Source organism: Podarcis vaucheri (genome assembly GCF_965113315.1).
Source record: "Podarcis vaucheri genome assembly, chromosome: 9".
Classification (NCBI taxonomy): Eukaryota; Metazoa; Chordata; class Lepidosauria; order Squamata; family Lacertidae; genus Podarcis; species Podarcis vaucheri.
The window spans coordinates 41569842-41587660 of NC_138767.1; the positions used below are offsets into that span (position 1 = coordinate 41569842).

The 17819-nt window shown below is 40.4% G+C and overlaps 1 protein-coding gene across 1 annotated transcript in view; it reads right to left on the minus strand.

Moving 5' to 3' along the window:
• Positions 1-17819, minus strand: part of DCHS2 (dachsous cadherin-related 2) — a 100376-nt gene that overhangs the window by 20717 nt on the left and 61840 nt on the right. The window contains exons 5-12 of the mRNA XM_082237529.1: positions 15569-16588; positions 13583-13770; positions 12709-12808; positions 8831-8988; positions 6468-7308; positions 5127-5366; positions 964-1098; positions 466-675 (exon numbers count right to left, since the gene is read on the minus strand). Of these exons, the coding sequence (XP_082093655.1) occupies positions 466-675; positions 964-1098; positions 5127-5366; positions 6468-7308; positions 8831-8988; positions 12709-12808; positions 13583-13770; positions 15569-16588 (2892 nt within the window). The remainder of the gene's footprint in view (positions 1-465; positions 676-963; positions 1099-5126; positions 5367-6467; positions 7309-8830; positions 8989-12708; positions 12809-13582; positions 13771-15568; positions 16589-17819) is intronic.

Sequence of the window (17819 nt, forward strand, 5' to 3'; positions counted from 1 at the left end):
GAATCCAACCCCCTGCCAAGCAGGAAATCAAACTTGCAAGATCTATTGCTCCTGAGCAAGGTACTCTTTTGCCAACTTCAGTTACACAACGGAACCTACAAAAATTGTTAACCAAAAGGAGTTATTTTGACTTGCTTCTCTACCAAAAGTTTACCTATGGGAAGCAAAGATATTTAGTGTTGTAATATCTATATCTATTGTTTCTTATATTCTGGGTTGTTACTTTTTATGCTTTGGCTACTAGGGACCCTTATAGTTATTTTTCCTTATGCAGACAAGAAGAGCACCACCCCTCCTCATTGCAGGCCTATTTCCCATTTTGTTTAACCATGCCATTGCAAGATAAATACCATGTGTGTGGGGGGGGGGAATTAAATAATAAAATAAATTAAAACCTCTAAAGATATCAGAAAATATTACACTGCAACATTTTTAATATTCAGAGTATAAAGCAATTCAGCCTACCAATGATGTGATATTGCACAGTCCCATTACCACCAGCATCCTTGTCTACAGCCAACACAGTTGATACTGTTGAGGGCTCTTGGTTCTCCATAATTTGGATCTCAGAAACTGGAAGGATGAACTTGGGAGCATGGTCATTTTCATCCAGTACTCTGAAGATTATTGTCGCTGTACTGGATAAAATGGGAGTTCCACTGTCTTGAACCAGCACTAAATAGAAAAGCAAATTTGAAAGCTAGTATACAAAAGCAAGGTACAGTAGACTGCCTGCCAACAACGTGAGAACAACAAACTTTGCATGCTGTTCCTCCTAAGACACAACACAACTTTATGCTTCTGAACACATTGCACTGCTTTTGTTTCATTAAATTTGTTGCCCTGGCGAAGAGACAATAAGTAACAACTTCTATTAAAATTTCAGGGTGTTTTTTTTAAAAAAACCCACTGATTTACTTGCAATTTTTGTGCAAAACCCATTAAACTGAAGTAGATTCTTACCTTTAATAGTGAATTTATCTTGAGCCTCCCTGTCAAGCGAGGTGACTGTTGTAATCTCTCCAGTATCTGGGTTTATTTGAAAAGTTTCATATCCAGGACCTGGTAAAATTTCATACTGGAGTAGAGAATTGATTCCTTAAAATACAATGGGAAAATCAATAAAACATCTAAGTGTATCAAACCTCAGTATTAACAGTCCAGGTACTGGCTTACTAGCTATTTTCCTATGGAAATATTTTGGTACAAAGGTAACTGAATTCATTATTACTTGTATAGAATCCCTTGTATAAAACAAAAAAGCTCAGCACACCTTTAGCAATGAACTGAAAGACAAACATAAACCTATTTAAAAAAATCTGGAGAACTCTTGCTGGCACGCACCAAGGACTTGTGTGAGTCTAGTGCGAGTTTTTTCTTGCCAAGTTATACTGAATTAGACATCATTCCTAATTCTCCAAATATTAGAAGGTGCTTGCCATGTAGCTCCCCAGGTGACCATCTAAGAAACCCCTACCTAATCAGGCAGAGCCAATGTTGTAGTTTTATGCAATACAAACCAGAATACTGTAAACAACACAGGGTTTCTGGTGTACAAGATCTAGTAATCAACAAATCTCAGTAAGTCAGAAGTACCCAGTAAGGAGAACATTTATGTGTATGCCCTAACCAATTTAAGAAAGTAAGAGGGAATTCATACAAGTCTCGTTTATCTCTTAATGGAGGGAAATTGTAGCTCTGAAATAGAGCACATGTTTTGCATGAATTCCCAGGACCTCTATTTAAAAAGCATCAGGTAGATAAGGAGGTGAATGATCTCTGCCTAAATTCAGCTGCAGCCACTCAGAGAAGCCATATTGGGCTAGGCGGCCAATATTGGGCTAGGCGACCAACTCTGTATACAACAGTTTTCCAAGTCGTTATGGACACATAGCCCCTGTATTTCTGCATTGCCCACAAGCAGCAGATGTAGCCTTAATAAAACAAACAACCTCATACTAAAAATAGGGTAGTTTAAATACACTATTCTTATCACATTACGAAGTGATATTTTTAACTACTTTGTGGTGAAACCAACTGAAAATTGGCTATGGAACACATGCTGTTGGCAACTACAATAAGAACCACAAGCCAAACATACCGTTTGTTTGTTTGTTTGTTTGTTTGTTTGTTATACGATATACGATATCTTTACTGTCATTGTCCCATGCAGAACAATGAAATTGAAAAACTACATAAAACTACATAAAAACTACATAAAACTACATAAAAACTACATAAAACATTCAAAAAACCCTAAAAACTCTAAAACCCCATTTTAAAATACACTATACTATAGAGACCCCTTATGCTGCGTTTAGAACGTGTTTGTTTAACTGACTGATTGCATTTATTGATTGCTCCAAGGAGCTCAAGGTGGTTCTCCCCTCATTTAATCTTGCCCCCTCAATTCCACTACAGATTCAGTCTTTCACCCTACACATGGACCTCAGCATGAAAAGACTGATAACTCTGATCTAGAATGCCCTTGTCATCATCCAGCAAATGCCCAGCCACCTAAAGGAGGTGTGTTTCGCTACTTGAGAACCCCGCCTTCTTGATTGTTATTCGTGCACCTTACTTAATAATGGGGTAGCTGCAACTATAGTTTATATGGCGTTCTGTAATCCTTCGTTACCATGCAAAATCAATACCACTCTCCTCAGTGCTGTGGGAGAAAATGTTGTTTATGAACTTTAGCAGCTGTTTGCTTCTTGCTATAGCTGTATGCCTTCTGTAGTGGGAACTCTGTTTCCCATTCGCATCCTTTATTGCTTCAGAATAAATTGTTCCCATATTTCTTGTGGTTTCAGTGCTCTCCCGAGGAAAGCATGGCACCATTTTCATAACGTGTTATACAGCAAAATAACTGGTGCTATTAAGTATAATGGATTTAATCCTACATTTTGCAGAGAGGATAACAAGTATGCATCTCAGGTTATTGTATACGACTTGCAGCTAGGTAAAAGTTAAATATTTGTCTGTATTACAGATACAGACAGACAGATTCAGTTTGGGGACCAGCTTGCTGAATGCTACACTGGGTTGGAGGAGGTTTTCCAAGGGAGATACTGAGAAACCCCACCTCTTGCAAAGTACAAAATGGCACAATTAGGCCATTTTAGATTCTGGATTCAATGCAGCTTATTGGTATGGTAGGGGTTCCTCTTTGGAAGTTAATTTCAATTGCCTCACTCAGCAATGCTGTGTCTGGAACCTGTCTATTCTTTTAAGTGAGACCCTGGAGACCTGTCCAAAATCTTGCCCTGATGAAACCACCAGAAAATGCATCTCTTTGTACTCAAGCCTCCATCTTTTAAGTAGTCTTGCTTATACTGCTGTAGTTAACAGCAACATTAAAAACAATGCAATCTGATGATCTGGAACCACACAGGTCCACCAGGTAGCTGTTCCACTTTAAGTTTACTTGTACATAACTTACGATCCAAGTCTATGTATAAAGTTGTGGTGCAAATTTTTCTGTTATCTCTGCAAGCATACATATGAAAAACATGACTTAGGAACTCTTCATGGGTAGTGCTATTTCATGCAACCCCAAGAGCAAGTTCCTAGGTCCTTCCTGGATTCTTGTAATAGCATCACCACACAAACATTTTCATGGACCGCTAATTCCAATATAATGTTTTCAGGTGCATGCTTCTGTGGGGGAAATTACAAAAGCATTCTTCAGCAGAAACGGTAATATTAGACATGAAGCTTACCGGGCAGGAGAGGAGCAGAGAGGCAAATACCTTCCTCTTTGGCTTGATTTACTCAGGAATTATGAACACCTATAGCCTATCAAGTCCTCTGTCACTCAAGCTTCTTTACAAGAGCAGTGGATGCTCTGCCGTCACTGTCATTGCATGCCCAGCTAGGTAAACTTAAATCTCACTAAAATCCATGGAACATTAACAGATGCAACCGATCCTGTACCCTAGAATTTTGGAAGTATTTTTGCCTAGGGAAAATTCCACAGGAGCTGAAGCTCTCCTGTTACTTCTAACGTTAGTATTTGGGGAACATTAAAATGCAAAGGAAGTGTTTGTGCTGTTACTTTTTATGTTTAGAAAAGGTTTGCTCCTGTAGGTCACAATCTCTTTTCAGATATAATGGAGAAAAAAACAGATGCTGGGATTACAGTGCCCCACTCTGGCCAAATGATATTAATGCATGTTTCCAATTTCTATTAAATGTGTCACTTTTTTAAAAAAAAAATGCTTTTGAGATAGAAAAAAATAAATGGCCAAGAAGAGTGCTCCTCAAAACACTAAATACCCAGTTATGCTTGGAAATTTAGTGTGGCTCACTAGTACTCAAGTGCTGGAGGCATTCAATCCATCCAAAGCTTGGGTAGGTAAAGGTAAAGGGACCCCTGACCATTAGGTCCAGTCGTGACTGACTCTGGGGTTGCAGCGCTCATCTCGTTTTATTAGCCAAGGGAACCAGCGTACAGCTTCCGGGCCATGTGGCCAGCATGACTAAGCCGCTTCTGGCGAACCAGAACAGCACACGGAAACGCCATTTACCTTCCCACCAGAGTGGTACCTATTTATCTACTTGCACTTTGACGTGCTTTTGAACTGCTAGGTTGGCAGGAGCAGGGACCGAACAACGGGAGCTCACCCCGTCGCGGGGATTTGTACCGCTGACCTTCTGATCGGCAAGTCCTAGGCTCTGTGGTTTAACCCAAAGCGCCACCCGCATCCCAATAAAGCTTGGCTACTGGTGGATAAAAGACAAAACTGTCCTCCAGATCATCCCACTCTTCTTCATTTACTCCTTTCCACAAATGCCTGGCCTGTAGTTTAACAACTACAGTCCCTAAAGGATGGGCTATAGCAAAATGGAAAGCATATTTTGCATGCAGAAGGCTCAATCTTTGATTATTTGCATCACTAGTTAAAAAAGAATCAGACAGCAGGTGATAAGAAAAACCTGAGATCCTTGAGAACTACTGCTGATCACGGCAGACAATAAATGGGGGGAATCAATCTTCAACTTAGGAGCTTGTGAGCGCATATATCAAAGCACAGGATTGTTGGCATTGTTTCAGATTCAAAGGTTGATGTCAAAATAATGTGAATTTGTCATTTTTATTTTTATTTTTGTAGAAAGCAAACTACCTGAATCTTTATCTATGGCTTCAACTTTAATGACAACTGCTCCTGGATCTTCATTTTCACAGATGAAAGATTCATATAGAGATCTGGTAAACACTGGAACTTCGTCATTCACATCGACAACAATTATTGTCAGACTCTGAGTTGCAGACAGAGCTGGGGTACCATTATCAAGGGCCACAATGGTCAGGTTGTAATATTCTTGGTGTTCATGATCCAAAGCAAAGGCAGTAGTTAGCAGTCCTGTTGTAAGAGGGAAAATTGTCGTAAGGATATAAAATTTCTCCCAGTGCAGTTGGTGTTTCAGTAAAGCTTTGCTATGGCTCAGTTCAGCTCTCATGTCAAATCGATGGTTTGTGCAAACTATAGTTCAGATGCCAAACCAAGGTCTGAGTTGCTAAAGTACAGAGAAAATATTACCATAAAGAAGATTTGCCTTTGCCTGCTATATCCACAAGGAAAAAGTCCCCTTTAAGGGATCATTTCCATTTTCATCAAAATGACACCCCCCTTCCTTGAGCCACTCATTCTCCACTGCAGCAGAAGAGATATTACATAAGACTTTGTGCCTCAACTTCTCCAGGTCAGCTGGAAAAGCTGGCCTCAAGGGAACAAACACCTATGCCTTATTTTCACACACCCTGTGCGATACACTAGATAGCTCCCATATCCCTGCTGACCTTCTCCATTTGTAACCTGCTTTTTGTTTGCACAAATCAGAGCTCAAAGCATAGTTTGCAAATGTGCTTCAAACCATTGCTTCCGATTCTGCATTGTGGGCCAAGTGCTGCTAAATAAATTACAAGTATGTGCCTTTTCCCTTACAGAGGTGCTTAACTTGCCTGTTTGCTTCTTTCCTTGACACTTTGTCACTGGGGCTGAGACTGACACTCAACTGGACCATGCATTTCTACAGTCCTTTAATATACCATATTTTTCGCTCTATAAGACCACAAGACGCAACTAGTTTTTGGAGGAGGAAAACAAGAAAAAAAAAATATTCTGAATCTCAGAAGCCAGAACAGCAAGAGGGATCACGGCGCAGTGAAACCAGCAATCCCTCTTGCTGTTCTGGCTTCTGGGATAGCTGCGCAGCCTGCATTCACTCCATAAGACCCACACACATTTCCCCTTACTTTTTAGGAGAGAAAAAGTGAGTCATGGAGCAAAAAAATACAGTATGTTAAATTCTGTGGAAGCTAGTGAATGTTTACAAGTTTCCACAACACTTTTGCTCTATGTTCAATCAAAAAGTTGCTTTCAAGAGTTCAATTTTTAAAAAGGAGATGGAAAGAACCCCCAGTGCGAGTTCTATGGGGCTAACTTAGCCCTTTTTACCCTTACCTGCAGTTTTATCTATTACAAATGGATGGCCTTCGTTATTCGAGAGAAGATGGTAGGTGACTTGTCCATTCCTTCCTTGGTCTAGATCTCGTGCAAGTATGTGATGCACTAATGAGCCTGCCTCTGCGTCTTCCCTAACGTAGGAAAGGGGAGATGAAACGAAGCTAGGGTGGTTATCGTTGACATCTAAAATGATGACTTTTGCTGTCAATGAACTCTGCCTGCGATCAGTCATGTTTGCAGCCTGATCTGTTGCCGATACTGTCAGGACAACAAATGGAGTCATCTCTCGGTCAAGAGGAACTGCTGTGATTAAGCTACCATAAGAGGGGTGAATGAGAAATGGATTTTCAGTGAAGTCATTCCCGTGTATAGAATACTGAAGGTTGCTGTTTAAAAAACTTCCATCTCCATCTTTTGCATTAAACGTGTACACCAAGGTGCCAACGGGCACATTCTCCTCTATCCTAATTACAACGAAGTCATCCTGGAAAGATGGTGAGTGGTCGTTTTCATCTTTGACATCAATACTGAGGAAAAAAGTAGTATTCTGTGGAGAACTATTCGGGTATTCATTCACAACAACTCTAAGGAAGTAGTGAGATACTGTTTCATAATCAAGTTCCTTGGAAAGAAACAGATCCCCAGTAGCACTGTTGATTTCAAATGGAGCATCAGAATCTTCTTCAAATATGCTAAAATGCTGTTTTCTGTTGGAATATGGGTGCTGATGAGGCAATTTCAGAGAGCCCAGCATTTGCGCAGGCCTAAAATTTTCTGGTAGAACAAAATGTCTGATGTTTGAGGAGGGAACAGATCTCCCTTGGGGAAGTGGGATCACCTGAAACAAAAGAACAAAGTTTGAAAAGTGAAACAAGCAAACAGCACTAATACTGCTCTTATTTATTGAAAATATACTTTACTTTTTCTAGGACATTCATTATTCACAGCCTGAGTGCATGTACTTCAGCTAATGCTAATATACCTTAGGAATTCAACAAGCAGCACAAGTGTTTACACTTAGAAGAGGCTTCTTCTCGACGCCCATTCCTCAGCCACAAATTTATCATTCCCTAATAGCCGAAAGAGTTCCTGTGCTTGTAAGAATACAGCCCACACAAAACACGATAAATGGTTTAATCTATCAATTGATTTTGCAGAAAGGTTATCAAATCACAGCAGGAATTGCTTTGGTGCAAATCTTTCTAACAGTCTCAAGCACTTCCAAGAATCGTAACCCAACAGTCGCATAATCAGGAAAAACTACTAGAGGATTCTTTAAAACTAACTAAAGTTACCTTCTTTTTGGCAATGTGCTATGAATCTTATATTTATCTGGCAACAGAGGTCTTGATGAAGGCCCATAATTGAGGAAGGAATATTGGGAAAAGGAGGCTGCACCATTTAAAAAACAAATTAAAAGTGGCAAACTACAAAAGGTGCAAATCTCCTTAATACTATGCAATCTTGTGCATAACTTGCACAATACTCACTGTGCAAACCACAAATGTTATCTCAACACAGTGTGTGTGTGTGTGTGTGTGTGTGTGTGTGTGTGTGTATTACAGTGTTCCTACTAAAAACCTTAAAGGTATTTATTCAAACTTCATAAGGTATGGTCTTTCTACACAGGGGCCAGCAAGTCTCCTTTACTGAAGCTAATCAGTAAGTATATCCCCTGACAGAATAGCAACTGTGCTTTGAAATGCACCAGGTTAAATCATGCTCAACACTGCCTGCATTTGCACAATTCCAATTTGTCACTTTTGTTTGGTCATAATGCCACAAACCAACAACAGTGATGATAAGTGAGTGTATTCAGAAAAGCAATCTCAGGAGGTTCCCAGGGTTTGGTTCAGAGGACAGTAAGTTCTCTTTAAAAAGTCTCTGATCAGGCCAACAGTGTCAGGCAAAGGAACAATCTGATAAAGACAGAGAGTTGGATCCTGCCTAAATTATTCATAATTAGGTCACAAGCTGTAATTGTTTACAATGAAATTTATTTCACATTGCTTTCAATGGGACCCAAGTGCAACTAAGTTTGCAACCAAGACACACACGCGTGTGTGTGCATGTGCGTGTGTGTGTTTCAGAGTGTTTGCAAGTTTCCCACTAATTTCTCTTTTTTTAAAAGTGTATTGCCTTTCTCACTTTCGCTGATGGCTTCCCCTTAATGAGGCAGAAATGTTTGGCACAACATTTGCAGTTCCTATATTTAAAATTGAGTGAAACATTTTCCCTTTCCAGGGTATTGGCTCAGCAGAGAAATATATGGATTGTGGGGGAGAGGGTGCTCCAGGCATGTTCTAACTGGTTTGTGCTCCAGATACTTCAAGAAAACAATGTCTGTTTCAAATCAATACCTCCACAGTGATGACTACTTGTCCTTGAAGAGGAGGGACTCCCTGATCAGCTGCAGAGATTGCCATTTGGTAGCTTGAACGCCAATTGTACAAAAGAGCTTCAGTGGTCCTTAACTCACCACTGCTGCTGTCAATCTGGAAATGGCCTAAACTTTCTCCTGAAAAAGATACATCACTATTAATATACTTGCACATTAAGAAGTGCTATAGAAACAGCACATCACAGAACAAACTTAAGTCCTGAGGTGGTATCAACAAAGTAGTCCCATTAGTTTGATTTCTGGCTGCACAGTGGAACTGCCCCTCACATTCCCCTCCATATGCATCCCCTAGACATGTTATGGGGGTTCCCTGAGCCAGAGCAGATCTGGGGAGGGGGAGAAAAGTAGTGGGAGAACTTCTATCACAGAACTACTTTGTCTAATACAATCTTGAGTGACTGCAACAGATGACTTCAATAGACATTGGGTGTATACTGAAGATAGAACAGATTGGTTACACTGCATAACTATCAATATAAATGCCCATGTGTATACTTACGGACCATAAAACAAAATGAGAAACAATTTTGGTGAAAAATTGGCACAGAAACTACATAAAAATAGTTTCTGTTGCTTTGGAATTATTTCAAGTGGTAACCAGAGCAGAACAAAAAAAACCTGACAATGGGGATAAAATATAATTTAATGCAACCATTCTGCACTTGACTACATTTTACAACAATTCCCAAATATTGATTCTGCACTATTAAATATTTTCCTAAATAATCTCCTGCTAAATGCTGAGTTTAGGCTATCGGCATCAACTGACACCTACAACTTTTCTTCAGTCTGCGAAGGAACAATTCTTGTCAGAAAACCTCCACTAAACAAGAGATGGGAGCCAGTAAACCAGTGCAGCATGTTCTGAAAGTCCCTGGCTGCAAAAGCTAGAGTGAACTGAACTTCCCCCCCAAGCACCTTATGGATGTACAGTACTTCTGTCTCTTGTCCTAATAGCAAGTACATGCACAGTTCGATGGACAAGATGAAAGGATCACAGCTGTAGAACACACATAGAAATAATCCAGAGAAGCTGCAACAAGGTGTGCTTGCATTTGTCCCTGCAAAGGCACTGTAAGAGCCATTCCAAAATACTTGTGTAGCACCCATATGGATTTTAGGCCCTCTGAAAACACAGAGGCTGAGGTAACAGCTTTGTTGGCCTTACCAAATATGAAGGGACATGGCCTGAAGAGCAGACAGGATGCCTGAGGGAGGCCTTCATTATAAACCTTTTAAGTTCTAGGCAAAAACGTTCCTCTTCAGCCAACCTTTTGGCTGATTAACACCTGATACTCTTTTAAATGTGTTGTGAGAGTGGGAGGGGAGGTATTTGTTTTTGTTTTAATTGTGTATTTTGTGTTTTTTATCTTGAAATTTTAATGCTGTGAACCACCCTGAGGTCTATGGATGAAGGCTGGTATACAAATTTAATAATTAATTATAATAATAACATTGTACTGCTCAAGGACTCTGCAACACATGCCTAAGTCAACACCATTTTACTCGCCTAACCCAGAGTCCAAATCAGAAGGAAAAGTGAATGGTAATTGTCAGTGAGTTAAGTTTATCATGAAGAACAATGGATATTTCTCCCTTTTTTAACCTAAGGGCCAGAGGGATTTCTTGATGCCTGCACCCAAGAATAAAAACAGGAAGAAGCAGCACCAAAATCTGACAGCCCATTCCCTCAGGAGCCAAACAAGAATGCTCTGCACCAGCTGTAGTCTCTATTTTATAGCATACCCTAACCCTAGTGGTTCAGGAAGGCAGTCTCCAACTTCCATGGTTTACTTCCATGGAGAGGCCCAGAAAACAGGTTTCACGTATCCAGTTTCTCACAATTAGGAATGAATGAGCTAGTCATTGTGGGGTTAGTGAAGTCTGGATTTCTTGCTTTCCCCCAAGATATCACATGCAGGATGTGAAAGTATGTTAGGCTTCAAGTCTTCCTGGGAGGACTTTAGGAAGTAGTAACTGTTCTTTCTCTGTTAAGGAAAAGAGGTAATTTGGTCTTCATGGTACTTTAGTTTGAGTTCATTCACCAACAAATAATTATGACAAGTATAAGCTGACTCTGGGATACAAATTGGAGCTATGTTGAAGCATAGCAGTTGAGAAATGTAAAATTCATCTGTATTAAGATTGCATTATTCTCTACCAGTTTTAAATTTAGTGACACGAGTTATTCTCAATTCAAATGGGCTAATAATCACAACTTTGCTAAGAAAAAAAGCCAACATTTAAGGATAAATAACAATGATATTTGAATGTGAATAGTGTAAAAAATGGTTGTTTCAAAAATGAAGTTCGGCCATTTGTTTTATGTTGCAAAAGTGAATAGTCATGTTTCAAAAACTACTATTAATGTATCAAGCAGTATTAGAAACTGAGATATGAAAGCTAGGAGCTAAATGGCACCTCAAACCTAAGCTATGGGCACAACAACAGAATGTCTAGGCAAACTTTTATAGCAAGAATACAAAGCTGAAAATGAATGAACTGCAGCTAAAATGTTATGTTCATTTTTCACATGGTCTGGTCCTTTCGCTGCCCATCCCCCTAATATCTTCAGAGGGTCTCTTCTCCAGTCTTCAGAGAGTAGCTGGAAGTGGAGAGGCAGAAAAAGCTCCTCCTTTCCTTCCACTCTGCAGTTTTAATCCAAAATCTTAGGCGTACTAGTGCACTCAGAGCTCAGAAACTGCTCACACTAATGAAATTCCCTGCTGCAAAATGCACCTAGAACAATGAGAGTTTCGAACACTGGTATCTAGGCATGAATTTTAATAGGCTATAGCCTAACTCATAAGACAGCAATAAAATATTGGTCTGTTAGGTTTCCATGGGACTTTTTTTTAAAAAGCTTCCTCCTTTTGCTCTTTTTAATAAGGACTGTAAAAAGCTGGAGACTCTGTGACTGTTTTCTGTTCAATGACTCCAGAATAAATGTGCAGTGCATGATCACAGAACGTTAGCACTAGAGAGGGTCATTTTAGACCTGCAATTTTTATTTTTTATTTATAAATAAGCCAAAACTAGGACCTAGTAAAAGGAAAGATAAGAACACTTGAGGATTAGACCAGCATACTGCTTTCAGAGTCCAGTGTCCTGTTCTCAAAGTGACCAACCAGAAGACTGTGGGAAGCCAATGAGCAGGACATGACTGCGAAAACAGTTTTGCTGCAGAATTCTCTCCAGCCAACATTCGACCCAACAAAGGATGAAATAGGATCTACTCAAGCCCCCATTGTTTGCTCCCATTATCTTTTGATCCCTGTCCCAGACTGTCATGGTCAATCCCTATAGGAAGAAGATTTCCAGTTAGTCATGGGAAAGGAAAGGTCATTTTCCCACTGGGACGGTGAAAGCATCTGCCTATAACAGATGAAATCCTAAACTATACTGAACATATTTTACTTAGTATTACCAACTTAATCCTGGGTGTGCTAAGTCAGAGCTTTCGATTAAGAATGCTAAACGCAACAAAAACAAGCGTGGAAGGATAAAAAGGTAAAGAGAGCTACTCCTGATATTACAAAGATCATGAATGCATGAAGAGAGACATGTCAATAATAATAAGTTTGAAAATCGAACATTTTTACAACTCTCACATTTAAAACTGAATATACCTCATAATAAACAGGCAGCATGCCACATGTGATGGAGAGACGTGGGATAAACTTGATATCAGTGTTTGATTCAGAAAAGAGAAGTTTCCAAGAGCAGCCAAGAACAGATCTTTGCCCTCAGTTTATGTTGTACGGTTACAACTTTGCCCAATGTATCTGGATATCGTGCACTTTCTTATCTGTACTTGAGGAGTAAGGATTTTTTTACCTGAGGACAATGAATATAACACGATCCCACTGTTCCCAGAATCAAGGTCCTTGGCAAACATGGTGGCAACCAGGGTTCCTGCTGGCTGCCCTTCCAAAACCTAAGAGCAAGCAGATTGATTAAAATTAGACTTTCCACAGAAGAAAGACCAACTAAATTAATATACATTAAAGAAAGGTTCAAAACTAAAGCGCTAAGAAGGACTGGCAGAGTGCAAAAGGAAAGGCTTTTTAATGGGCATCCAGACCCAAAAAATGGGCTTTTAGAGGGTGGGGGAATGGGCAGTTCAAAAAGAACATTTGGGCAGTTCAAAATTCCAAGTCATGCAGAAGTTGCATTACGTTAGGCAATGTGAAGAACTAATTGATAAAAATGTGAAAAGTAAATTAAGTAGTCTGGGTCCCACAGACCCTGATCAAGCATTCCCATTGTGTGGGATAAGCAGCTGCATATAACCAACATGTCTATGGGCTAGTAGCATGTGCAGCAAATGTAGGCTACAGTAAACTGAAAATTAAGTTTAAACAGATTTTATCCCAGTAGTTTGATATATTAGAATCATGCTTACCCTGATTATGTGCCAACTGGGCTTTTCAGCCGTTTTCCCATATTCTAACCACAAGATGGTGCTCAAAACAAATTTTTAAAAAATTATTGTGTGCTGCAGTAAGACACTATGAGGTTTAAAAGGCCTTTTTGCTTACAATGGTCTGTAAAACGCAAATTTAACACCTACACTGGTTGGAACACGCGTTTCATTTAAAAACAACTCTTTCAAATTCTGTCACACATTAATAGCATTCGTACGCGACACAAAGGTGCTTCTTTAAGTTACACATGGAAAAGAAAGAAAGGGATTTCAATCTGTTCAAACCTTGACATGTAAGTCTACTCCAGACAGAAGCTGCGGGAAGCATGGGTGGTTGTCATTGAGATCGGTAACAGAGATATAGACTGTTATTGTGGCATTATGTTGCGGGACCCCGTTGTCAGTCACCAGAGCAATCAGGTAGTGGTGAGCCTGCTGTTCATAGTCCAATGCAACCCAGTTTACAATTTCACCTGGTGGGGGGTTGGGGGAAACAGTGATTAAAAAAAGAGCATTATGGGCTGCATATAACAGGTTTTAACAAGCTGTGCACGCTTTATAGCACACTCTGCCTTAACCACGTCAGTCACTTGATATGCACACTGCATACTACAGAAAGCCAAGAGAGATCCTGTCACTCAGCATATATTTGTGTACCCTGGGGTCATTATAACTTCGCTGGACTCCAAGTGACTCCACTTCACACAGAAACAGCTAACTTTAAAGCCAGATGGCTGCTCTAAAGAAGCCAAAATATTTCCTTCTTCCAGCCAGCAGAAAAGAGCGAAAATTATTTTAGTTGTTAGCCAGCTGGACGAGACATCATATACCAGGGACTTCTCATCACAGACCCTTTGGGGGGACCAGCAAGCATTTTCTTCACTTTGCTGTAGGGGCTGAGGATATTCTGCAGCCTTGCAGCCCCTTACCACGACCAGCTGGCCTTCTTTATCGCAGGATTTTGGGTGCTTCGTAAGAAATCCATTCCTATGGACCTGTGCTATATTTCTTTGATCTCCACACTATCTCTCTAAACCCAGCTATATTAGCCATTCTGCTTTCCTCGTTTTCCAGATGGCAAGCAGTGGAGAGTAGTCTCAGATTCCACATCTGTGCAGTACAAGGCCTCTCCCGCCAGCTAGCTTTGCCACTTGTGCCTGACTTTTTATTACACAATCCCTTCTGATTGATTTTCAACGTTTCATTTTATCTTGTTAAAATACCTGTCTTTGTTTATCCTGGGTTTTGGCATTCGAATCATCCAGCGACCTTCACCTCCTCAAATGCTAATCCTACATTTCACATACGAGTTGTGATACAAAATTATTAGACATTTTCACACCAATGTCCTTGAATCGTGTCCAAAGCCTCAAGAGTTCCAGCTACGGATATAGTACAGTGGAAGGGAGCAAGCAGTAGGTATAAATTGAGATCAGGGTAGATCCTTCACCAGGAAGAACAATGGAAAGTGAGCTGATAGCAACACAACAAACTGAAGGCCAGTGGATCAGTTAAAGGAGAAGAGATGTCAGGTATGGTAAGGATGGGATAGTATTAGGAAGAGAAAGATGTAGGCAGGTCCCAGGGCAGGCCTGGGAAGATACAAATGGAAGATTGCAAATGTTTTAAGAAAATGTTTTAAGATTCAGAGGTGGGCATGAAAAAAGAATGGAGATATCAGACTGGTAAGTCTGACCAGCATCTGTCCTGGAAGCCATCTGCTCAGACAATATGTAATGTATGTGTGGAATGGTGGAACTGCTTGCCATCCAACTTTGCACTTTTGCAGGGGTTTGAGTGTTGTCCCTGACAGTGATATGTAACCATCTTTGCTAGCAGTTTTCACAGATACTTGTGATGGCATCAGCAGTACCATGCTCGTTCCTTTGAGCTGCTGATCACTGCTCAATAATAGCTTGAAGGTAAAAGAAAGAAAGAAAGAAAGAAAGAAAGAAAGAAAGAAAGAAAGAAAGAAAGACGATTATGTGACCTGCAGGTAATATTATTTACATATCTGACTTTTTAATATACTGACAATTCACTTTGCAAAGCCTATCAAGAGTTTTGAGTTTATGCAGAAGCTAGATCCACCAGTGGAGAGAATTCAGTTGTTCTCTCTTTTGTCTGCCTGTTACATCCCACTGTTTTCACCCTGAATTTGGACATGCAAATGATATTCATACACACAACACACACACGACAAGCACTCTAGTTTAGCAGAAAGCTTAACATGCCGCAAGGAGAACAGGGAAGATTATTAAAACATATTACCTGTATTGGAATTGATTTTAAAATATTTTCCGTCTGATAAGAGGAAATAGGAGAGCTGCGCATTTCTTCCAGAGTCCTTGTCAACTGCGGCTATTGTGCCAACCACACCTTGGGCTAACGAACTCTCCTCCACGTCAAAAAAATAGGCATCATGCAAAAACACGGGAGAATTGTCGTTTTCATCCATTACGTTAACTATCACTGATGTACTTGCATTCTGCCCTGACTTATCTGCTGTGCTAGAGACAAAGGCTCTGAAACTATGCACTTGTGTAAGTTCGTAATCTAAAGGATTCCGTAGGTAGATCACACCTGCTTCTGGATCAATTCTAAATGAAGCAGAATCCGTGTTATGCTCCAAGGAGTACACAACATTCCCAGGGGTATGCTGGGGATCTAACTTCCGGGCTTGGATTTGCAGAATTTTGACACCTATGGGTGCTGCTTCACTAACTTCCACCTGATACACCAAATTTTCAAAAGTCAGCATGGGGCGTCCCTTATGCTCATCGATCACCACTCGCAGGATCAACAGAGAACTCAAGGGAGGACTTCCATGATCTTCTGCTGTAATGTGCACCACCGTGTGTTCATGCTGTCTATCACTATCCAGAGTTCTGGCAAGGTACAGTACCCCGAGAACGGGATCAATGGTAAAAATACTTGACCGATTGCTTACAATGGCGTACCGGACTGCGCCATTTAGCCCACTGTCTTTGTCTTCTGCATGAGCGATGTAAAGAGCTGCGCCAGGCACCGTGCTTAGCGATATATTAATCTGGTCAGATTCCGACACAAACACTGGAGGGTTGTCATTGACGTCAATCACGGTTATGTTGACCTGGGCGCTGCTGTAGACAGGGGTGCTTCCCAACTGGGACTGCACTGTGAGAAGGGTGTGATAATGGGCTTCATGGTCTAGCTGCTTCTTAGTGCGGATGATTCCATACTGCGGGTCAATGGAAAACCTTCCGTAGGGATCACCGGAGGAAATTCTGTAGGAAACCGTTTCCAATAAATCTGTAAAGAAGATTAAAAACAAAACACACCCCCGTGTCAAAGAAGAGGCATCCAATTTGTTAGAAGATCTACTTAGCTGAATATGCTCTAGAGCATTTGAGAAATGTATGGCACAGCAGCGTTAAGTGAGTTGAACAGTTTAAACGCCTCTCTGGGTGTTTGTTTCCTAATTTTTTTGCGTTTTATTTCTTTCTTTTTTGCTGTAATCTCTAGGGTGTAGTAGGGAAAAATGGATGCTGTGCAGACTAACTTAAAGGCACGCAGTTAGCCCATTTACGAGATCTGTATTTTCACCCCATAGGTGTGATTAAATTTTATGAAGAAATAAATATCATTTCTCACATTTAAAATTATACAGGAACTCTTTCCAACTAGGTCAGGTTGAACAGAGGAATTCCACTCTAAGCAGACACATAAACATTCCAGTATAGCCTAATTTTAAGACTCTAGTATAACTGTTGTGAGAACTAAGGGTCAAAACCTCAACCCACTGAACAAACCAGGAAGCTGTAACATATAGAGAGCACGCACGGAGTGGGGGAAGGAGAGGCTCTCAAAGCCTAGGGAAATTGACTTTTCCCAGGAAACCATGGAGAGTCAGTATCAAACCTTCCTAGGCCACTGCCAGGCCACATCCTGTAAAGGTTGCAATGTATTAAGTAATTACAGTGTTTGCTTATATAGAGGAGAATGGCAGAATATGTGAAGCCACAGACGCATCTTTAGTCTCTCACTGTGCTTCTCAATACATATAGTGTTCAAGCTGCTTAAAAAAGAACAAGAGTCCCATGGCACCTTAAATACCCACAAATTTATTGCTAAAAGCTGCCATTTCAGTTCACCTATTCAATTCAGGTTTAACAGGCTTGTTTGAACATAACACTAAGCCGCCATTTAGCAGCTCAGTCTTTGCCAACCTGGTGTTTTAGACCACAACTCCCATCAACCCTGACCACTAGTCATGCTGGCCTGGGATGATAGTAGTAAAGTCCAAAGCATCTGGAAGGTTCCAGATTGGGGAGTCTGATCCAGGTTTGTTTGAAAGTGTTAACCCAGCCCAGCAGACTAACCATGGTTTGTTTTCTGGCATTAAACCATAGCACAAACCCACGGTTTGTTTTTTGGCTTATGAACCGTGTAATTTTTTAACTATAGTTTGGTGTTTTGTTTGAAAACAGCCTTGCTTCATCATGGTTTGCTGTGTGACAGAAATTCCTTTAAACATTCAGAC